This window comes from Dermacentor andersoni, chromosome 1, assembly GCF_023375885.2.
Source record: "Dermacentor andersoni chromosome 1, qqDerAnde1_hic_scaffold, whole genome shotgun sequence".
In the NCBI taxonomy this organism is placed as follows: Eukaryota; Metazoa; Arthropoda; class Arachnida; order Ixodida; family Ixodidae; genus Dermacentor; species Dermacentor andersoni.
The window spans coordinates 193,152,069-193,176,746 of NC_092814.1; the positions used below are offsets into that span (position 1 = coordinate 193,152,069).

The window sequence follows — 24,678 nt, forward strand, 5'->3', positions numbered from 1 at the left end:
AGTTAGTTGCATTTAAAATCGATGCCACCACAATGATTCTCACTACTCAACACCATGAGCAAACACTAGTATATTCCTCATAAACTTCTTGTATTGCTGTCTCGTCACGCTGCTGCTGTTTTCATGCCAGTGCACACCATTATTATACACACAACTTTATTTTTAAACAATGGCATTCAATGAAGCACTTTCAGAGTGAACAAATACTGATAAGAGTTCATTATTCCCACCAGAAGCTTATGGAAAGGCTTGGTGAAAGAGAGCGTACAAAGTGCCAACATTTTGGCGGAATGAATAGCATTTCACCAGGTCTCAGCACACATTCAGTGTATTGTGCTTTTTCAAACAATGGGAACTTCTCAGCGTCTGGATCCTCGACGTCCACCTGTATGGAAACCAAACATTAATGGAGTCTACATGGTACTTTACATTACAATTTAGTGCTAATAAAGATAATGTCAGAATTTAAAATGGTGCAATCAAAGGCACAAATTACAAGGATGTTTAACTGCTTTGTTAATATGTTCGGTTATAATATCCCAATGTTCAGCACTAAAATAAGTCATCTATAAAGGAATATACAAGCACTTTGAATCAAAACTACTGCCTTTAAAGGGACACTAAAGGCAAATATTAAGTCAAGCTAACGTGATAGATCAATGCTCGAGGACACCTAAGGCAATATTACTGCGAACAATGTTTTAGTAATCAAGAAATTGAGGTAAATGCAGTACATGATTTGCAACTCATCAGGGACATTCAAGTACTAGACCGATGACGAAGGCACTCATTTTATTTCTGCCGCTAGTACTCAACTTCGCGTTGTAAAAAGGTAATTCCATTGTTTTATAAAATGGAAGAAAATGCTACTCGTCCAGTTCTATTCAATGTTTAGAAAAAATAACTAATTGATGTTACCCATGACAACTACGCAGGCGGTCAAAAGGTTTAGTTTTCGCTCGACTCTGCACTGCCCCTGCCTACCCATTTCGGTGGCTTCGTTGACTTAATATTTCGTTTCAGTAGTTTCGTTGACAACACTTATCGAAGTCAAGAAATGCATTTGAAGTTAAAATAGACTATTTCAGAAATACTCTGCAGCAAAAGGTACCTCAATGTGTTCAACAAAAGGGGAGTTTTTGGCAATCAAAGATCACCTTGATCCCTCTTACGGTGCTCCCGCTCCTTCTTCAATGCCTTGCACTGCGAAGGCTATGGCATAGCAGGGCATGCTGACAACAACACTCTGCCTGCTGAACGTCACTGTGGCACACAGTTCAAATTCGATTTTGGATGTTCACGTAGATGCCAGTATTTGCAATTTTGATGCCTACGACGCGTCAAACACCAAGCATGGTTGTCCACAGTGAGCCACAGTAAAGGCACATTCACACCGAAAGCGGAGCGTCTAAGCGGACAAGCGGATTTTCAAAGTGGCGAGGCGGCGAGCGTCTGCGCCTGTTCAGACCAGACGCGTAGTCTGGCTGTCCGCGCCGCCGGGAGGGCGGGGCATCTCGCAATTTCTTTAGCAATTTCAGGGACGTGCCGCCATCTCGCGGCACTTTGGGTTTGTGCGCACACTTTCGATATTTTTTTCTTCGTGGGTCGGCGCGCTCCCGTCCGCTATCTGCTTCTGCAAAATGATATGCTCAGACGAAGAAGACGAGATCGTTGGCATTTTACTCGCCACTTGTCTAGTCGATTTTCAAGATTTGTTACAGCGTAACACAAGACAAGGACAAAAGAAGGTATAAAGCGACGACACGGCGCCGTGTCGTCGTTTTATACCTTCTTTTGTGCTTGTCTTGTGTTGCGCTGTAAAAAAACCTTACTATGAATCCCAACCAACTGGCCCAACTTGCCGTTTTGACGCTTCTGAATAACAGAAGCGAAAAACCCAGAGAAAGACATTCGTTTACATTCTATCACCAGTGCTTCCGCAGTGTCGGGTTCTGATTGGCTGCGGCCAGAGCGGCCAACTTATCCGCGCGGAAAAAATCGGTCCGGGCGCGATCCGACCAAGCGGCCACGTATAAATCCGCGGCCGCTTGGCCGGATCCGCTTGTCCGCTTGTCCGCTCCGCCTTCGGTGTGAACGTGCCTTAAGCTCAGCAAGCAGAATTGTCATGGTACCCTGGACGGCCACGATATCTACTTTACGCAGCAAGCGCAGCTACATGGAACGGTAATGCATGTGCGCAGCATTTGCAATGTGCATGACAGTGCTGGAGTGCACAATCGCGCTCATGTGCTTTAGTATGGCCATGCTACATGACGCAGACCGGCCTTGTCCTGCATCACCTAGACCGCCGGGCAGTAGTCGTATCCAAATTGAGCAACTAAAGCGCTGTCAATAGCTCACTACAAAGCGATGTCTGCCAAGGTGTCCAGCCAGGAGCAGCCAGGTGTGAGTGTGCACTGGCAACCGTACGTGTGGCCTGACCTCAAGTTTTACAGGGTTCGAGGCTAGTAGAGTATTGAAAACTAATCGAAATTATCGAAACCCAATGGTTACGACATTGATAAGCAGTGGAGCCCAAGTTTAATTCCTACGTGAGTGGCTGCAGTTGAGCATGAGGAGAAGATAGTCTGCTTCTTCCAGAAGTATGTAATTATTATCGAAATTCAAAAGCAGACTTTTGCTTATTTCAGCCTGTTTAGTAAACTGCATCAATAAATATACACAGTAACAGAAGGGAGAAGCACAGTGTTCTGAACACCCTTCTTTATTGATGTCAGCTACCAGCCAATAGCAGCCATCTATGAGAATACTGCATATGACGACATATGCAAGCCACCGGCAGCTCCGAAACGGGTGAGGAGAAGGCCTTATTTGAAAAGAGGTGTTCGAGAAAAAGCAAACTTCACGCTCTGCTTGTCAGCGCCACGCGCTGCGCACAACTGCAAAATTTGGCTGAGATATATACAGCAGTGTATGCTATCCATGGACAGTGCTTTTTGACCAAGCCGAAGGAGTGGTTCAGGACCCCATTAAAGAGCCAATGTTCAAACATGCAAAGTGTTTAATCTTGACAGAAAGGAGGAAGAAATAAATAAACCCAGTGGTTTTTTTTTTCTCATTACTTTACACACAAATATTCAGCTTGTTAAAGAAATGATGCCTCCCTTGCCTTTTCCATTGACTGCTTGTAAGTATTTACATGGAAAGTGTACTGTGACAAACTACTAAAAACAAAAAATCTGACACTTCATCTACTTAAAGGTGATGCAAGTATTAGTTTATTTTCCTTACGTGAAATATAGTAAAAACCTCATTGATACGTTTCTGTTACGTACGTTTTCCCGGCGCCAACGTTCGCAATCGAGAACACAAAAAATGGCCCACTAGAGTTATGCTCATTTTTTACCGGTTCATACGTTTCCAGAAAGCACAATTTTTCGGCACCAACGTTCAGTATGTCGCCAAACTGTGATCGTATGATACATTTTCTGGCCACTAGATCCAATGTAAACAAGAAAATGCACGAGGTGTGCGCAATCGTGAACGGTATACAGGGTGTCCTAGCTAACTTTAGCCATAGTTAAAAAGTATGCAAATGCCACGCAGCTGGACAGAACAAAGGTTATTGTTTGCCATCGCTTTGAGATACTCAAACTATTTTTTTCATTCTGCTTAATTAGACAATTAGACTTAATTAATCAACTTCTCAAATATTATATTTATATGAAAAGTGTAAATGAGAAAATTGTAGAGCTACATTAAAAACTCCCTATACAGCTTTTATAATAATTATATGAAAAGTGTAAATGAGAAAATTGTAGAGCTACATGAAAAACTCTCTATACAGCTTTCTGTGGCTCAATAAGTGCTACAGAAAAGTGTTTTTCCGAGCATGAAAGCCCGCAAATGCACGCAATATTGCTGCGCGACTAGCCGCTCGAGGCACTTTGCATGCATTTACGGGCTGTTGCGGGCTCATGGTTCCTCTTCCAAACCAATAACGATGGTCAGCTGCGTTGACTGACTGCCTACAAGTGGTAACTTCAGACATGGACCACCATGGCTCCCAACAAAGGTAACCTGTAGCTGGTGCTTCCCCCTCCTCTGGCATTTTACGTGAGCAACCCAGTGGGCTGGTTCCTCCAAGGCTTCTTCCCTCCACTGGGTCAGCTTACAGAAAGTCAAGCACCACCTCGTTGTCAAACTCATGCCCACCAGACTGCGCAAAGAACAGCCATAACCCAGTGAATGGCCATATGACAAGCTGGAAACATATGGCTGACGCACCATGTCACTAGCCAAGGCGCCACTTTCAACAACAGACAAACTCTGGCTCTAAGAGCAGCAACTTCCGACAGAACAACGACTGTGACACACACCTGCAAATGGGATTTCCGTTCCACAGCTTTGTCCTCTGTCATATCTCCACCGACTCTCTGCCAAGCCTCTTGCACTGCATCCTACAGAGTAAACCTCCAGCCACAGGCCACCACTATGCCTGCTCTGCCTGCCGAGTTCCCTTCAAGAGTTCCCTGCTGTGGCAACTCCCGACACCCACTTGCTACCCTCTGTTGTACCGACAGGAGAATCATTTGGCAGTCCTATGGAGGACGCTAGCAGCCAGGCAAACATGATCGTACACTCCAGGTAGCGTGGGGTCTTAAACATTCTCTTGGGACAAAGGAACGGCCACACAGTAGTGTAAACAATGAAAAGGGCATTTATTGTGCCATTTATACACCAATGCCAGTTAGCCAAATTACAACAAATGGAATGTGCCGATAGGCGCTGACAAATCGAGGAAGTTCGACTCTTCACGACTGGATATAAAGTGCATATGTTCGCCCCATGTCTGACACTAATGCCTGTTTGTGTGTGCAGTCATACGAACGGTTGCAGGTTCGAACGATCCTGTCCATCCTTGGTCCCCCGCTCCAAAGCAATTCACGAGATGGTCCCCTGAAGCATGCCGACACGTTCCCGTGTGCCACCAACCCCAGGCCAAAGAGCAGGTAGGTCGTTCCCTTTGTGCCCGAGTATCCACGCTGTCAGGTGGCACTAGCATCAGAACACTAGCACCATCTTTCATACTACTTTGCAACTACACCAACTACTGGCAGCACACAGCTGCATCGAGAAGCCAGATTACAGGAGACGTGAGAGCCACGTGGGGAAAAGCAATATTCAGGGGACGTGAGAGAGTCAAGCGTCCCCGTAGGGTTAAGTCCACGGCACTCCAGCCATGCACCGCCCCTGCTCTCAGTCACCCAAGCTACTCCAGCTCACTTCTCAAAGCCCTTGCCCACGGCCTACTCCCTAGATGAAAAGCTTTCCATTGAGAACATGGTGACGACCGACCATCTGACAGTCACGGATGTTGCAAGCTGCATGCCTTTCCACTCTTTACCCTGTCACTTTTTGCGTCTTCAACTCCAGGACATATCAGTTCCCTTTGGCGCTTCAAGCTTCTGACTACATCCCTACAATGATGCCATCCCTGCCAGCCAAGGCAACAACTTCAGGAGTGGGAACAGCACAATCTGTTGCTATAGCATGTGATCTTCCCGGTCACACTGTGGAAAACATGAGTGGCCAAGTCAGCTCTAGCACACCACACGCGGCAAATTAAGCAATGTGCACCCCTGCATGCACAAGCTATTACAATGACCCACCATAGAGAAAGAAATTCAACAAGAGGGGACACTCTTCAAAAACTGGCAACAGGAAACACGTCACGCCTAGTTTCAACTCCATCCATTAGTTGACGCGAGCATCAGAATCTGAAAAGAAGAATGTGAAATAAACTTAGAGACAACGTTTTATTTTTAAAATTCTTTCCCACTAAAAGTGAAAAAGTTTTGCGTGTAAATGAACTTATACTTTGCAACTTAGTTTTGTTGCGTTGCCTAGCAACAATCTAGCGGCACGCCAGACGCGCGTGCATACATCATGCGCCAGACAAGCAGCAGGAGTGAGCGAGGCCGGCTGCGCATGTGAAGCTCGCGTGCTCGGTGACCCGTCTCTTTTAGGTGTAGCCCGTTTTTTGAGCCTCCGGCGTTCTCTTGTGTTCCGTCTGCATTTCGACACGGCACCGCTGCACTACTGGACTACAAGGTGAGGAATTTCGTTTGACAGTCTGCGACGCACTTCAAGCACATTTAGGCTTACTGCACAAAACTGAACCTATATAGTGACGCAGTTATCTAAAAGTAGCTCCGCCGTCCAAGCCTATAGTTAATTTGAGTTAATTACCCGTACTGGGAGATGTTTGCGACGCTTTCTATGAGCCCAAGCATAATTATAACTTATTTCTGTAGTTTTTTTGCCCGCTCGCCGCACCTGGCTTTGTGACAAAAAAGCACCTTGGCTGTGTGATGCAGTTTCGCGTGTACTAAATCTTACCGGGACAAGTTTTGGCACTTTTTCTGACCCCAGACATTATTGTAACTAATTTCGCTACTTTTTGGGGTACTTTTTAAGCACAGTGGCCGCGCTCGGCGTAGTGGCGCAGTTAGCGAAAAGCAGCTTGGCTGTGTGCCGCAGTTAGTTTCGCGAGTACTGAATCTTACTGGTGGAAGTTCGTGATGCATTCTCTGACCCGAAAAAGTATTGTAATTAATTTGGCAACTTTTTGGGATATATTGAGGCATGCTCGCCGCGCCTGGGGTTGTGAAGCTGTTAGCAAAAAAGCAAGCCAGCCATAGTGAGTTAGTTTTGCGTGTACTGAATTTTAGTGGGACAAGTTTGTGACGCATTTTATAGCCCTGCAACAACATATACCTTATTTTGGTACTCATGCTTGTTGAAAATGCGATGAGCTATTGCCGAGAGTGATAACACGGTAGTGTTGCTTGCACCGGCAGGACGCGTAAAAGATAACACGGAGAAGCTCAAGAACATGACATTTACGTATTCTGAGCGACTGAAAACAGGCTTTGCACCCACGAATCTGTCTTGAGTGCGACTAGAAGGCATTCTGCAAGCGTGTAACATGGTCTGGCTGAGCCTGTGTTGTAGCCACCTCTGTGTACTTGGCGTACCATCGCGTCGACTGAGGCCAAGTTATTTTGGAAACGCGCAGTCATCCGTGTATTTGTGCTTTAAAGTGCAAGAAATATTGCCGGGAAGGGAGGGATGTTTGAAAATCGGATACTTTCTTGAGATTTTATGGCATTGTTTGGGAGGAGTCTTTGCTGCGAAACGTACGTAAAAGTGAATTTATCTGCAACGCCGTGCATTGACCACTTCTGCGCGTTTCGCCTCTACACGCAACACTCCTGTTAGGTCAATATACCAAAATGATACATGCTTGTAATTTACTTTCTTTCAGCTGATGGCATCCGGTGGAGCTTCGTACAGCAACGACTGCTGCTTACCTGGTGCCCCAACTTTGGATGAATGCAGAAGAAGCCCGGAATGAGCATTTATATAGAGCAAAATAAACATTTCATCATTTCAGAAGACGTCTTGCGTTTTCTTTATGAAATTGCACCTGACAGATTCGGCGGAGTCTTGTAAAGGTCTTCGCAATCATTTTTACTAAATAATGAAACGATTCCACGCCAAGGCCACGCGAGGTTCAGCAGAAGCGAAAAAAAAAATGACGCGCCGATCAGCGGAGCCGGCACGGAGTCTACCGATTGGTGTTCAAAACGCGCGCGCCCACAACCGAAACCGGAAAGTGTTAATACCATTCGCTTGGTGTGCTACAGTCAATTCGGCCGCTGGGCTCTATGGGAGTGTCCGCTCTTGTTGAAATTTCTTTCTCTATGGACACGCCATCTACAGCACTTGACGCTGCACACTGTCACTTTTCCACAGTCACAGCGGGTACTCTTCAAGCGCCATGACAAATACAAACTTCGACCAAGCAGAAGGTGGACAGTGACAACAGTGCAAGGCCCAGGAAGCCAGTGCTTCAGATGCCATCAACTGAACTGAACCCACAACAATGAACATGCATGTAACATCATTGCATTGTATTCGTTGATGTTCATGCCAACTGTGTCCATGAGTGCCACAGAAAATGCTCCCTAGCAGGGCACGATACAGCAGACATGTAGACAGACCTTCTCCTGCTATGGGCACAAAGACATCCCCTGCACTCACTATCAGTGTCTTGTGCAATGCCTACAGTTCTAACCGGCTTTTGATCAAAAATAAGACTACCAAAGGCCCAACCAGGATGCAACAGCCAGTGCTGCCCAACTGAAACTATGGCTGCATATTGAACAGCTCACCAAGAATGACCTCATTTCTCCAGATTAGTTGACTAGGTCTTCTGTCCATTCACATCGTACCGTCATACAGTCCACGCTGTACATAGCTGTATACTGTAGAATCTCGTCAGTACAATAGCATATCGTATGATTTCCAGGTGCCAACGTTTCTGATCAAGAGGAAAAAAATGCCTTAATACAGTTACACAAATTTTTTACCAGCTGATACGTTTGTGGAAGAAACAATCTTTCAGCACCAACGTTCAGTACATCGCCAAACTACAATCGGGTGATATGTTTCCTGGCCGCTAGATCCCATGTACACAAGAAAAGGCGCGAGGCGCATGTGACAAACAGTAGCCACGGCAGTTTCCTTGCAGTACTCACCCGCCTGTGCCACATGAAAGCGCCAGTGCACATTCAGTTTCATATTCCAGTACCAACAAATCTAACTGCAGGTTGTCATAAGTCCCACTCCCACCTATCGCAACCAAACCGACTGCAAAAAACATCTTCACGTATCTGTGTCACAGCACGTGTGGCGTAGTGCCATTGGCAGCATACTGCATGCCTTCAATAGGTGATTACCCAAACACTTCGCTTTTCTCTGCAGCAGGCAGCACGAAGTGAGTGTCATGTTTCGCTCTGGCGGTATGGTATTCCGGCGTCGCCCACCAGCTTGATTTCATTTCTGTTTCTCGTCGCTGTCAGACACCAGCGTCACACGTGCACTTCTGATCGCAATCGGGGCCGATCCAGATTGAGCTTGATCCAGATCATGTGTTGCTGCACGGTCATTTGCGATCGCTATCTCGCATAATCTGGATAATCGCAACCCACGAATTGCTATCAGGCCTCTTAACCGCGATCGCAGGCTGACGTCTGCACACTGTAGCGTACTATTCTGAAAACGATAAAAACAAAAAGTGAAGGCACCTCAAGAAAAAATTTTTATAAGTCTTATTATCAGCAATAGTAAGCTGTAAAATTGAAATACTTCCCAAATTTAACCACATTTCGCAAATCTGAATATGTAGCCAAGCCATTATGCAGTTCTGGAAGTTGCCTATGGTCAGCAGACGGCAATAACTCGATCCAGATCATTGGACCATGTAGCAGCGACTATTGTTGATAGCGATCAAGAAATGGATCTGAATCAGCCCGCATTGCAATCAGAAGTGTACGTGTGGCACCAGTATTAAAACACTACACAATACGAAAATGACACCACACGTCACAGGCAGCTAGGGTGTCACCAGCTCGACGCACGTTGGTGTCTTGCCAGGGGCAATTAACGCCGAGTGGGCACGTCGAAACTTTACACCAAAATGCCCCGCTCATAGATGCTGCTGACCCAGACCGAATTCTAGGAATGCAGATGTAAGCTTCCCAAAGTTATAAAAACAACACAGCACGTCTTGGGCCGCTCGGGCACCCACTAGCTCAGTGTGCGCTGGTACGTGAGCTGCAAGTATTTGTGCAATGCTTCGTATTGCGTAGATCTCAACTACAGTTGAGTCTGCCAAATGTTTTAGTGACTTTTGATCGTATGTTTTCACGACTAATACATTTTGTTCACATTATTTTTTCTTTTCATAACATATCAATGAGGTTCTACTGTATATCCACTTTTTTTATGGAATTTTAAAAAAATCACTTGTGACAGACAGTATAATTCTTGTCCTTGACTGGATTATTCGAAGAGGCGGACATCACTTGCACGAGAAATTGAAACACATATAATGAATTAACAATAAATTACTAATTAACTTCCTAATTACTTTACGGCACACATTGCAATTAACAAATTGGAGCCAGGGAGATTGCAAGATGTATCCACTTGAAATTGTTTTCCAGGATGACACCAGTTTCAAGATACTATTTCCCAAAGTGTTGAAAGAAATACATTGGCATTCCAGTTACTTTTGTGCTTCAATGCATAAAAGAGCATTTTGTGAGAAAAATAAGTTGAACAACAGTGCATTTTTAGGGCAAGTTTGATGGCACGTATCTCCAAACTGGCGTCATTCTGGAAATTCATTCTAAGTAGATATGCCTTGCAAACTCACCGTCTACAACTTGTAAATTGCAATATGTGCATAAGGTAATTAATTCAAAGCTAATTAGTGAATTTTTTGTTAATTAGTTCAATATGTGTTTCGATTTCTCATGCAAGTAATATCTGCCTCTCTGTATAATCCAGCTCAAGGACTAGAATTATGTTATCAGCCACAGGATATTATTAAAAATTCCACAAAACTTATAAATGATCACCCTGTATAGTTGTGCTAAATTGCCATCACCCACACACTGACACAATCACCTGACACTTCTGACTGTTGTATACATAACTTTCTTCAAATTATGTCAGCTCACCATACATCACCTCCTTTTCTTCTATCATGCTGCACGCTGGAGCGAGAGCACCTGCAATGATACTATGGTCTACAGTGCCACTGCTGACAAAGACAAGAATGAAGTGGCATGCTTTGCGAGCGCAAGCAGAGAATGAGCTAGCCATTTGCCTAGACAGCGGCCTACCAGCATGGTTCCTCTTTGCGACCAATAAGTGGTAGTCAGCTCCATCCACTGGCCACGTACAGAATCATTACATTATCCCAGCCCAGGTATTTATGCTGCTCTATGTGTTGAGAGTTCAGTGACTTAAGAACCAAGTGGTAGCAATTTCTCTTCAGCATGCTAGTAAAGCGCACCCAGATAGTGCAGATGTTGCTGTAGGAAACTGCCCTAATTTTCTTGTGTGGTAAGATATCTTTCAGGAAGGTCAAGCATTTATCATTTAAGTAGGATTTGTTTCATTGTGTGTGCACCTTTTTCAATTTCAAGTAATAATTTTGTCGACACGAAAAGTCATGCAACAGTCATCGCACTGCCATGAACCACACCTGTCCATCAACACCTGTCCATCAAACTCGTGCTGACACCCACTGAAAACAAGCATTTTCATGTTGTAAACAGCCTATCAGTTACTTTCATCCTACAGAAGTGACAATATGTTTAGGACTTCCTTTCTGTTACCTTCTGATGGTCTTAATATTTGTTTTCTTACGAAATCAATCAAAATTAAGAGCAATAAATGGTGCTTTGTTTGCTACATACACCGATAATATAAATGTGCCCCACAAAGTGCACAATTTTATGCGTATTATGCTTAAACTACCATCTAACAACAAAGCTGTATTGAACAGGGCCACAGCTTTGTGTGTTATAGCATTTATGCTATTATCTGATCACTTGCCTGGCTTGTATTTTCAAGTAGGCGTTCTTCATGAGCATACAGGAAAGGAGTTTGCGATTTTCCATACAGTCGAATGTACTTCTCTCCAAACACCTGAACAAGAACAAAGAATACAAAAAACAGCAAATAAGTGCCAGTTGCAGCATTTGACAGGATCCTATAAAAGTATTATATATTCAGGCCATAAAATGTTGCTGACAACATAGCCTTACAGAGCTCGACAAACTTAAATATGCAAGCAAAGACCTCTTATAATGAAACATCATCTGCTTCACCTACAGTTAAATTTTGACAGATCTAAGCAATGCATGCAAAAACCTGCTAAAATGGTTTCACACTCTAAAATGACATCTAGATGTCACTTTAAGCTTTCCTTGCAACTGCTCTGGATCATTATTTATTGTGCATTTGTTATTCAGCCGTTTATAGAAAGGCTCACGAAGTAACAACAATGCTAAATCATTATTCATGCTGAACACACATACCTAACCAACAATGAAAATGAAAGAGCATAAAACTACAATGGTGGACAATATTATTCACCATCCGCATTCTCCAAAAATTTAGTTTGCCAAACTGTCTTGTCAGTGCTTTCCATATGGGGTTGCTGTCTCCAGTCAGGCATGTGCAAGTTTGGACATGTTACATCAATTCAGTTTCAGCTATGATGCAAGGAATAATGGCTGCCCCATCTCTATTTTGCACCAAAGAAGAATGTACCGTAATTTGTCTTTGAAGAATGCGTGCATGGATAACTATTAACTTGTTCTTCTACAATGTAAATAACTGTGGACTGCTCTTTTGCAACAAATTAACTTGCATTCACCAAAATTTGCACAAGCAGCAGCTTTTTCTAGCCTTTGACAGCAAACAAAGCAGCAAGCTCAGCTGTGCCAAAAGGAATTGTTAAGTTTAGAGCATGCCATAGACACTGAAATGGACACATGACAAATGTTAAAGGGACTGTCTACCATTTTTCAAGGACCTCCCATTTTGTAGCCAATAGAAAGCTTACCATTCACACTATCTAAACGTGCAGTGGTTTCTTTAGAAAACGAGCAGAAATTTTGAAGACATAACTTTTGCTTGGCCTCCTCTAAACTCTTTCGTCACCATACATGTAGAAATCCATCAATTGAATCTACAGTTTTTCTACACAGTGTTAAACATTTCCACTGGAATTCTACACTTGAACCTCATTATAATGAAATGGGATATAACAAAATAATGGTTATAACAAAGTAAATGAAATTCCCCTTGAAATCCCTATAGAGATGCATGTATTTAAAACCATGTTTTAACGAAGTGAAACTGTCCTGCCAATGGATATAACGAACTAGATTCGTCTCCAAAACCAAAAAATACCCAACCGTTGTGCACCGAGTACTTCACTTTCTGCTGGGTTCGGCACTCGTTCGCCACAGCAGTTCAAAACTCCCGCATACCCGCAACGAATACGTCGTCAAGCAACACTGGCCTTTCTCACTGCCGCGCGTAGCTGCACACCTGCACACAAGCAGCAGATCACTATCGCACTTCTCCACTGACATCTCTCTTTGCACGTGCCTGGCTGTGCGAGCCGCAAGGCTAAGCGCTGCAGTGCAAAAGATTAGTGTATTCACTTTTACTGCATGACGCGCCGCGCAGGCAAAACTAGGCCTAGCCTCCGAGATCTTCGAAATTAGCCTCCAGTACCATTGAAATTAGCCTTCAGTGCTCGTAGCACATTTTCAATAAATAGATTCAAAATTTGCACTTTGGTCAACTAGGCAACAAAATTTTTAAATGGCAGCAAAGAAGACACAAAAGCTTGTCTTCGGTTGTCCAATTTTCGTATCCAACATATAGGCTGCTGTAATCATGTTTCAAACAACTGCAGATGCTAATGAGTGCGTGTTATTTTGATAATTGTGTTTGACTAATATGAAGTGCAACTTCATTTTTCCTCTTATGGGTTTCTTTAACCTCTCAGCACTTCAACAGTGTTTGTACAAATTATTACGAGCAACACTTCCCATTGTGCAGGGTTTTCATTCACACAAGAGGACACAATCGAGTTCAGACTGACCTTTGACCAAAGCTTGACTAGCTATATAATCTCACATTTTGAACACCACCTGTGCAAGTGCCCTTATTCATTACTGTACAATGTTGCCCAACACTCCACATTACTGTACAACACTGTACAGGAACTAAACAAAGCATGTGGAGGCTCCAGCGCCAGTTGAATGCACACAGGACCACACTGCTTGCACAGCCAAGATAATCAAACACAATAGTAAAGTATGAGGTGGCTAGTCCATGCTTCCTGACCCAACAACCACTGCTTCACAAGCCTAAAGAATGCAGTAAAAAACAAACTAGGTGCCAGCCGCAATGAGTACAAAGAAATGCTCCCTGTACAAAACCAACTTAACTGAATTGACATTTGCGAAACTACTGCATTTCCGCATAGCATGGGTACAGTGAACTAGAAAGGGGCAGTGCAGCGCGCGGAGGCAGTGACGCATAGAGGCACCTGACGCCGCCGGTGACGAACGGAGCAGCAGCACTGCAATCGCTCACTCTTGCACACAGTGCCTATTGTGTGGCTCGAAAGCACCTGCTAGGTGGTCTGCTTTCTCTGAATGTCTGCTGCTCTTAAATTGGTGAATGTTTCAGTTCCCGTCAACAGCAACGAGGCCAGCTGATTCTGTGTGAAATTATTCGTCTGCAGTTTTTATTTTCCAGGGCATCACTTTATGTGCTAGCTGTTGAAAGGTGTGCCAAGAAGAGAACAATCGTACAATGTAACTGCCTAATCTAAATTTACTTTTGTTGTTACGGGGACTAGAATTCACTGAAGCAAAGCAAGCAGCAGGATGTTTGTAATGCAGTTAATTTGTTCATATGCCCACAGCAATCAATGCCGTCATTGTATTAGTGTGGAAAACTATTCCAGATGTCTGTGTTCTGCGCCCTACTGGCTTTTAAATGTGTGTCCCCATATTCTGCAATGACAGTATAGTGAACATTTAGCTACTGATTACACAGAACATGAGCTGGTACCCCTTTTTTGAAATGCTGTACCTCCCCAGTGACGACAATGGCGTACTACGGGTGTCCTGCGGACATCCACTGCCAGGACACCAATATCTTCGGTATGCGACAAATACGTTCTACGAATGTCCCACAAATGACCGTTTTGCCGCACTTTCCATGTCTTGCAGACATCCGTTGCATATACGCAAGGGAAATTATGTGGACATGCTGTGTACACTTTACAGACGTGTGCCAAGGCCTTTTGCATAGTGTTCCCCATAATGTAAATTACGGTGGCAGCACACACTGTGTGACAGACACAATGGCCCACGCATCAAGAACAGATACATTGTGCGCACATGTTACGCGCGCACACACTTGCACGGAAGTGCAGCACACTCCTCATTCTTCTAGGCCTACCACCAAGTGCAATTGCCTTATTGAACTAAACAAGTTTTCAAAGTAAACTGCATTAGAAAATTTGTAGTACAACATAAATACGAGCTGCAGACGTGATAGCTTGGGATTTTAATTTGAACATGCGAGAAAACTTTATTGTGTTACGGGGAAACTTATGAGACATCGCTTCAATTGGAGGACAAATACAGTAGAACCTCGGTCACACGTTCTGAAAAAAAAAAAAAAAAAACGCTAGAAAAAACGTAAGAACAGGGCAACGTACAATCCAAAGTAACAAAAGAATTTCACAGACTCAACTATTGTTCGCGTTCGCTGGATCATGCGTCGCGCGCGTGTGGTTATGGGTTCAAGGGTTGTTCTGCCATCTCCGCTAGTTTGAAGGTTTTTATTTTTCTTCTGTTGGTGTGTCTGCTACGCCGCGTCAAGTTCAGACGCATGTGCCGTTGCCTCTCCGAAAAGAGTGACTCGATTGCTGCTTTCGCTCTCTCGCCGAACCCTCGCTTCCAACTTGCAGCAGTAAACGTAAAGCCCTTCGAACTTTGTTTAGCCTTTTTCCATCTCCCTCTGTCTTCTTGATCACGCAACGTCCCATTTCTCTCCGTTGTGCGGGCGACTGAAAGCGCAGCCTCCCAGCGCGCGGTTGCTTTCAGATGGCTGAGCGCGCGGGACCTTCGTCTGCTCATTGGTGCGGTGGCTCAATTCCGATTTAGAATACGAGCCGAGCTTGGATTCAGACTCGGACAGAGTCGCATGTGAGGAAGACGGTTCCGCATCGTCAGATTCGGATGTTGAACGGATATTATAGTCAGGCTGATGATGATGATGATGATGTTTACTAACAGCAGCTGCAGAACACTGAAATGTGCATATAGCATTGACTACGTTATTTGTATACCAATCATAATCAAAAATAAATTGCTATGTTCATTCCCTGTTATGCTCGTTCCCTGAAACCAAGCCGACACTGGGGGTGCGTCACGGCCAGAAAGGTCCGACAGCGAAAGGGTTAAAAGCGTGCGCTACGCTTCAGACCGCACCACGCGCTGTGAAACAGACAGGCGAAGATGCTTATCGCATTAGGATTGGCGGTGATAGCTGTGAATGCCGCGCGAGATTTGCTGGTACCGAAATGAGAAACTGAGTGCGCGCCGGCGTTTTCACGTGAGACGAGCGGACGAGCATTGCGGTGAAGCTGCCGCGGCGGGCAGCTATATACTGTTCTCGGTAGCGCGCGCCTCGCGCATTTTGTCTACATGGGATCTAGCGGCTGGAAAACATATCATACAATCGTACTTTGGCGACGTGCTGAACGTTGGTGCCAAAACCGTGTTTGCTGGCAACGTATGCACCGGTAAAAAATTTGTGTAACTCTATTGGGTCATTTTTTTCTGTACTCGATTGCGAACGTTGGCACCAGGACAACGTATGTAACGGGAACGTATCAACGAGGTTCTACTGTATTCACGTGGATGTCAAAAAAGAAAAGGTCCGTGTGGGATATAACCTTGGCACGTTCATGGTGGAATAACCTGAACAGGTCCACGTGGGATATCCTTGGGACATTCGTGACACAATTTGCGAGAATGACGTCCAGCAGATGTCCTACTTATATCCAAAATGGTGCATGGACATTGGACATGTTGGGATGACCTATGGACAAAGTGTTTTCAATGGGTCATTAAATGTCCAGCAGACATCCTACTTGTATCCAAAATGGTGCATGGACATTGGACATCATTGGGATGTCCTATGGACGAAGTGTTTTCAATGGGTCGTTAGACTTCTCACCAAAGCACGGTCACCATAAATACAATTAGCTGCTTTGCCATGTCAGCGAAATTGCCATTTGGCTTCCTGCATCACTTTTGTGCTAATCCGCTCCTGCTCATTCTTGTTTACTTTGCAGGCACAACATATGATAGATTTCTAAAGTTGAATTTCAGTGACATTTCCAGAATAAATTGTTTTTTTTTTTTTAGGGTGAATGTGACTTATTCAATCCATGAGCATTTCTGCTCGCGTCAGGAGTAGAAAGACGGCTCTTAGACACCTACAATGTGCTGTTGAATGGTGTGCCAAGGAGAGAATGAACGTGTTACACAACAGCTTAGTTTACTTACTTTTGATGTTGCAAGGAACAGCTACGTATGATTTCCCTGTCACGCAGTCATTCAATTGTGAATATGTACGATCAGAATCTGCTCACTTGAGTTCATATAGCCCGTCGTCTGCGCCTTCAAGCTCTGTAAGCCAAACAAACTCGATCTTGATTGCTGAACCTATAGCAGTGATCATTTTCTATTGTGTTGAAAAAGTTCATTCGGATCGGTCTCAATCATGATCGAAAGTGCCCGTGTTCCTCACTGCGTGGATAGGTTTCAGCGGCAAGGCCAGACGTGCTACAGTAATTTCAGAAACCGCTTTTGCATCTGTGGGCAAAAAACAATGCGCATTTCATTTTCTGATCTTAAGAAGATAATGCTGAATAAATAAACTAAGTGATTTGGGCAAAAATCTGAACAAAATCTTCTGCGCTCAGCAAGCATGTCGGGGGTGAGGACATATCGTGACGCCGCCATGCGGAGTCATCCGTGTGACGAGCTAAGTTGGATTGCTCCGCCAGTCTTCTACTGCTTTGCCCGTAACAGCTTTCGCGACGCGTTTTTTCTTTTTTTTATTTCACTTCAACAAAATCAGTAAAATACTGCTATGGCTTTGTCACTGACTGTACAATATGCTAATGACCTGTTCCGAAAAAATTAACTTCTGTATAAAACCTTACACATCGCACCGACTGCTGGAATCGTCTGCTATGGCCACCAACATGGAAACTGCAGAGGCGGGGCACGCTGCTTTTGTAAAATGTAAGAAATCAATGTGTCAAATTAAAATTAAGCATCAAAGGGGCTTTAGCGAGTGCTTGCGGTAGAGAAACATATTTTTGCTGCAAGAAAGGCGTACAATGTGACCGCCATGTAATTTCATTCATTGTTGGTTTGAATCTACAAACAGGCCGTGGTTGACACAACAAAGAAATGACATTCGCAAATTTATATTCGTGTTTAGCATGCATACCCCCATGGAGCACGACGCAAGTGGATTTCCGTTTTGTGTGAAGCAACCCAACATGCTTTGAGCTGCACGCAGCCACGACCTTTCTCACATGATTTGAGGACTACACACAAGAGCCATATGCAGGTGCACACATCATTCAGAGAATTTAGCTTTGTTTTTTTTTTCTGACAGGGGTTCCCTTTGTGACATTGTAGCTAGATAACATTTTAGATTTTTGCCAGTGTGACGACGACCACACGTTTGTCTGTCGAACAATTTTAATATCTGTTGCTTCTTATTGCGTGAATCTTATACGGTTGTCACACGGTGCATTTTCGATTGTAATCGAGCCAGATCGGGATCGAATTTTTTGGCGATTGACTCCCTTCCGCAGCTGCACAAAGGGAACAATCGCAATCGAGAAATTTGGTCCCATTCGGGCTCACTCAGAATCGAAAAAGCTCCATGTGACACCCGGCAGCATTACTTTGAGCATTTGAATGCACTAGCATGCTGCAAGGTGTAGCTGGCGGTTTGCAGCCAACGAAAAGTGCTCAGCGATCAAAGTGCGATACTAGGAGCGCATGGTTGCCTGCACTTCTTGCCCCACCGGTGGGCGCTGGGGACACAGAGTTGATGCATTTCTGTATCGCCTGAAAGCGAGAGTCCTTGTGATGCATTCCGACTGCATTCGGCACCTTGTCGGTCACCTACTGCTCACCAGTGACGTAAAACGCACCGATCGCCATGTGGTCCAAGTATTGCGTATCACTCGATCACTGGGCACTGTACGTGAGCGATCGTTTCATATCGTCTGGTACTCACCGAACATTTGCTCTCCGAGTCCACACACACAAAGTCTCCTTCACGGAAGTGCTCGCTGCAAACACTTGCATAGGAGCTCAATTCCTTACCCATTCGAAGTTTTATCAGCCATGCGTCGTGAAGTTTCTCATGTTTGGAGCAAAAGTGAAAGCTCATGGAGCACTCCTTTGCGTACATAACGCACTGCGGCGCGGAGCAGAAAAGTACCATGCCGCTGATAACTTTGAGCGCACTTTCCCAGCTTTTGTAGTCTCTAGGTGTCCGCGCATGTGAGGTGAGTGCAAAACAACGCTGTTCCAATTGAAAAACACTAGGAAATCATGGTTAAAAAACACGTTCCAGCCCTTCACTTCCCTTTGTCAGAGCAAAGTGGGATCACGTGACCCAACTTTGCACGTCAAAATGATTGCAGTGCCCACACCTCCAGTGGTGGGCCTTGCGCCCAATAGGTGCGTCGCAGTGGATTCGAGCTTTTCGTCTGCTGCTGTTCAAGAGTGGTCAATCGCAGCACCACATCTACTGGCACCACCACCGGAGCCAAACGGAGTGTGCTGCCCACTGCACTGCCCCTTCTAGTACACTGTAGCATGGGTATCACTATGGCCGGTATTGATGCCAACAAATCTTCATTATAATTTTTTTTTTGTAATCTGACTTACAAAATTTGGGAACTAGGAACCAGATGCATATTTTGTATATTTCAGATTTTTTTTACTTTCAGTACTTGTACTAAAAATAGCAAATTATTAGTTTAATTCATGTTCCTTAAAATGCTTCTTTGAAGTTTCACAGAAAAATTCTAAAATAATTGTCCGAGCAATTATTACTGCTACACATTCATTCAAAACACCAGTGATCCGGCTATAATTTTATGTATTGCTGTTAAATACACTACAACACTACGTGTTGAATAAAACGTTGGAACATAAAAGCACTGAAAGTGAGCATATTACTGGCAGTGACAACAGAGTTAAGACTGTCTACTGATGCCCGCAACACTGATTCCTGGATGTGATGGCAATGCAAAGCTCGTAAATGTGAGAAACTGGATGCACATTGGCTTTCCACAGGAACAGTTACTTTGTGTTAAACACTGAAATATGACCCTAATAATCGTCCTAAGCATGAAACCAGTTGCATAAGTCTGTGTCACCTATAATGTCGCTTGTTTCCTACAAGCACAGTCCGTATATAGTCTTTGTCTTTCTATTGGAGCTGCCACCAAAATTTAAGCCTTATGTGTGACGGTCTAGCTAGCAGGCAGTGTGGTAAGGAATGCCTACGCTGGTGTTGTGATGGCACCGGCACACCTTATAAATGTGCAATGGTTTTTCAACATCTTGAATACAACAGCAACCATCACACCACTCCCACAATTAATGAATGTATGGTGTTTATTGGCGCAAGGGCCAGGTATGGCTAAAGAGCGCCACGTCGGTGATGATGGGTTCGCAGTGTAGGTATGAGTTCTATGAAGTTGATGTGATGTGGCTCTAAAGGGGCCTTAAAAATAGTCGCTCTAGAGTGCGTAAAATCTATATGTAATAAGATTATGTCGATGACAAATGACATGTTCTATGAGCTTTAAAATCTATTGTGAGAGAATGATGCAATATAGAAAATATGTGAGATGGTTAAATTTCCTGGAGCACTACTGCCTCGCCTGAGCCCTTGAAACACAAGGGCCTAGAGGCATGTGCTATACGAAACAGCTATCACAGCGGCATCCTCTGAAGAGAGGAGATGCTATGAATGTGTGGGGCTAATAACATATAACACAACATCTTTCAATAAACCTAGGACTGCGTTGGTGTCAAAGAGTGGTTCTTTGCCGAGTAACATTACAGGATGAAGGGGGATGTGCTGCCGGTATGCTAGGGGAAAATGTTTCTTTCTCTCAGATTCGGCTTCCCGACACTCCAGGAGGACGTGGAGGACGGTCAGCCTCTCCCCGCATCTACCACAGGTTGGAGGATCATTTCCACCGAGTAAAAAGTTATGCGTGCCAAATGTGTGTCCTATTCTGAGACGACAGAATAGGACATCTGTTCGCCGTGATTTTGTTGCGGAAGGCCAAGAACCTAACTGTGGCTTTATCACATGCAGTTTGTTATTTATTTCTGCGTCCCACATGCGTTGCCAGTGGTTTCGCAGTTTCCTTCGTAAGAAGGGCTTCAGGTCTGTGACAGGGACTGCAGCAGTAGGATTAACAGAATATGATGCAATTGATGTGGCCATCTGGTCCGCCAGAACGTTACCTTCGATGCCCCTATGACCCGGCACCCAGCATATGATGACATGCTGGTTACATATATACGCTTTAAATAGGACGGAATATAGTTCATTGATTACTGCATTTTTGTGCTTACAGAATGACATCAAGGCTTTCACAGCACTTAGGGAGTCCGTATATATAACATATTTTTTCAGTTTTGTTTTCCTTATATGCTGCACAGCCGACAATAGTGCGTAGGCCTCAGTCGTAAAGATGCTTGTTTCCAGATGCAGTACATCGGATTCCGAGAAGGATGGACCGACGGCTGCATAGGACACCCCCTCACGTGACTTCGATGCGTCTGTGTAGAACTCCGCGCAGGAGTGCTTCTACTGGAGTTCCAGGAAATGCATTCGGATTTCGATATCTGGGGCGTGCTTTGTAACTTGTAGGAAAGATATATCACATTGTATCAGCTGCCACTCCCAAGGCGGGTAACAGCTTAGCTGGAGGCATTAAACAATGTTTGAGGAGTGGAACATCCATTTCAAAGCTAAGCTCCCTCACACGAAGTGAAAAGGGCTGTCTTACAGAGGGACGATTAAGAAAGAGTGTAGCATATGTCATATCGTTAACGGTGTTAAAACACGGATGTTGAGGATTAGAGTGAACTTTCAGAAAATATGTTTGGCTGACGTATGTTCTCTGCAGATGGAGTGACCACTCATTTGATTCTACATACAAACTTTCAATGGGACTTGTTCTGAAAGCGCCAGTGGCCAGTCAAATACCTAGATGGTGGACCGGATCTAGCATCTTTAGCGCGCTCGGGGCGGCAGAATGATAGATCACGGCACCGTAGTCCAACCGTGATTGAATGAGGCTCTTGTAAAGATTCATTAAACATTTCCTGTCGCTGCCCCATGTCGTGTGCGATAAAACTTTCAGTAAGTTCATTGATTTTAAGCATTTGACCTTGACATACTTTATGTGTGGAATAAAAGTTAGTTTAGAATCAAGTATGATGCCTAAGAACTTGTGTTCCCACACTCCCACAATGCCATTCACACTGAAGCACGTCATCATATCAAGAGGGCCCACTTGAACTACTAATGCACCCATCCGTTCATCTGCACAAAGGCCGCACCACTTTTCGACATGCACTAACTGGAAATAAGAAAGAAATTACTGTAATTCAAGGAAAAGTTACCTGAAGCCCATCAAATACAATTTTAATGCAGCAATGTATCTAAGCGAACTAACTCTACCTGCGCAGGTTTTAGGTGATGTGACAGTGCACGGTTTGATTTATACTGCTTCACCATCAAGCAACATCAAATGTCATTTTGCACCACTTTGAGAGCCAATTAAAAATATATTTCCTTGTTTACAAAATAAAAGCGTGCTTGTTGACATCAATGTAACATACAATCTTGTCATTCCCACCACAATCCAAAGACATGTTTTGAGCGGTAGACAGCCCCTTTAACACAGCCACTCTGAGTGTGATACAGATCCACCACAACCAAACCAACAGGCCACCACTTTCCTGGCAGACTTGCAAAGCTGCACACAACACACAGAGGCCATTTGCAAGTGTCCTTACATTTAGCTTTGTGATGCACATTCTGGCAATATGAACAGGTTAGAAGTCATGGACGGTTCTCTCACTTGGGCTAGAATATTGTTTTTTGGGTCATGATGCAACGGAGAAACGGTGCCTTCAGGGCCAAACCAAACATTTATGTCAGGCTCCTCATCTTTTTCGGAAAGGCAGCAGTAAGTTGGTATGCATATGTCATCTCGCAGCTCTGGAATCTGAAATAATAAAAGCTAGATGAAGGCAATAATGCAGATGACTTGCACATGCCACTGAATGAAGGCTCAGAAGGAGGATTGCCGAGCAATAAAAACGTCAAGTACTGTACTGATGGAATGAAACACGTCAATTTAGGGCTAACTAACGTGCACACTTTTGTTACCACCATTTTCAGTTTGTGTAAAATTAGTGTAATTTTGGCTTGTACACTTAGATCAGAATCCACATCACCTTTAGCGGTCACATTCTTAGTGACGTGACATGGCAGTCTCGACTAATTGCACATATGGTGTGTTCTAGTTTAATGTTTCCCTGTTGCATTTCATTCCAGGAGTACAGTACCAGATGTTCCAGTAAACGCTTTACTTAATTTTTGAAGACAATGCAGCAGAGAGAAGAGCACATTTTTGTTTTGGCAATGCATCATTTGTAGCAGTGGGCATAAGGTATACGTGTAGTTATAATCATTAAAATGATCCTTGACTGGCAATCACTAATTAACCATTCAGCAATGACTTTTGCAGACATGTAATTATGAAGCTGAAGTGCTAAAGACATGTCCATTCTGTGGGAATGCTGACAACAGCCCCAGATTCAAGATACGCACCCCCAAAATGTGCCACAACGCATCTTTGTTCTGCATGCCATTTTCCCACGAAGCCTTCCTTATACGTTGCCAGACAAGACTGTGACAGGCCCCAACGCATTTCATGGCAACGAAACTTAATAAAAATCTATTGTGCTTGGTTAGTCATTGGTACAGAAAGGACCAACCACCATGAGATCAATGCATCAATGCAAATCAGCGTGGCAGAAGCACATGAAATTTCAATGGCCATCATAAGAAAAGCTCATGTAATAAAGAGGTAACACTCTGGAAAAATATCAATTTCATTACATTTGAAGCCAAAAGTGACAACAAAGGAAGGATATGAATCCCAGGAAAGCATAATGAAAATTAAAGTAGTACTGACACAAAAAATTTGAGGATCTCTTTTTTGCTCCTAATCAGAAGCTGTTGACCCAATAATCACGGTAAAAAGCTAATTTGCCTAAGCGTGCAACAATTGCTATCTTATATGCTCGTATGTTACAACCAGTATAGCAGTTTCGATTTCAAAAAGCACTTGGTGCCCCGTGACGTAGGAGGCATGCTTGGAAACAGTGATGATTACATGAGCGAGCAGACATGTGATATACGCTGGAACACCCTCTACCATGCCATCTGTGCTCCTGTGCATTGCCACACCATCGTAATGATTCACAGTGCAGAAGTCCACTATGCAGTATGATCCAGGCATGATCCTGGCATTAGAGAGTTTTAGCTTGTCCGTAAAGTTGTTACAGTTTGCGGTCCACCGGGTAAACAGAGAGGTTTGTGGTAGAAACTATGCTGGTTCGAATCTATGGAGGCAGGGTCCAACCAGAGAACATGCAAAACTAATACTGCAACTTACATATAATATTTAACTTCTGGTGTGAAGCGTTAATAGCAACATTATTGTTGACATACCATACTTTTATGATAATTTGCTTCCACAATAACATTGACGCAACCAAATAAAATTTTCAAATGCATTGTAGCTGGACAAATCATCAAAAGATGTCGCCACCAGCTTTGCTACTGCTGACCATGACTCCCAACACCTGGTAATCCATAAACGGCAAGAAGTTTGCACACACACTTTGTGTGTGGCCAGTGCAAGACACTCAGTGCTGAAACATCTTCCGAATGGCGAGACAAGCCAATGAAGTTGTATGCTATTGAAATCAATCACCAAAACTCACGACGTAACATTGTTTACAAATAGGACCTATGCTGACGAATATATCGACAGGTGCTGCACTTTCTGATTTGTTGCTCGCATGAACTTCAAAATTAAAT

The 24,678-nt window shown here is 44.0% G+C and overlaps 1 protein-coding gene across 9 annotated transcripts in view; it reads right to left on the bottom strand.

Annotated features, from left to right (window-relative positions):
* Positions 1-139: 139 nt before the first annotated feature.
* The window catches only part of LOC126547008 (lysine-specific demethylase 8-like), a 74,936-nt gene continuing 50,397 nt past the window's right edge, over positions 140-24,678 (bottom strand). For 4 of the 9 annotated variants that reach the window (XM_055062908.2, XM_055062907.2, XM_055062909.2 and 1 more), the window contains 3 exons: positions 22,646-22,792; positions 11,440-11,532; positions 140-385 (listed from right to left, as the gene is read on the bottom strand). In XM_055062908.2, coding sequence (XP_054918883.1) covers positions 221-385; positions 11,440-11,532; positions 22,646-22,792 — 405 coding nt within the window. In that variant the 3' untranslated portion in view covers positions 140-220. Of the gene's footprint in view, positions 386-5,633; positions 5,742-8,201; positions 8,351-11,439; positions 11,533-22,580; positions 22,793-24,678 lie in introns of those variants that run through there. The other 5 variants (XR_008609045.2, XR_008609046.2, XR_008609044.2 and 2 more) reach the window with 5 other exon arrangements.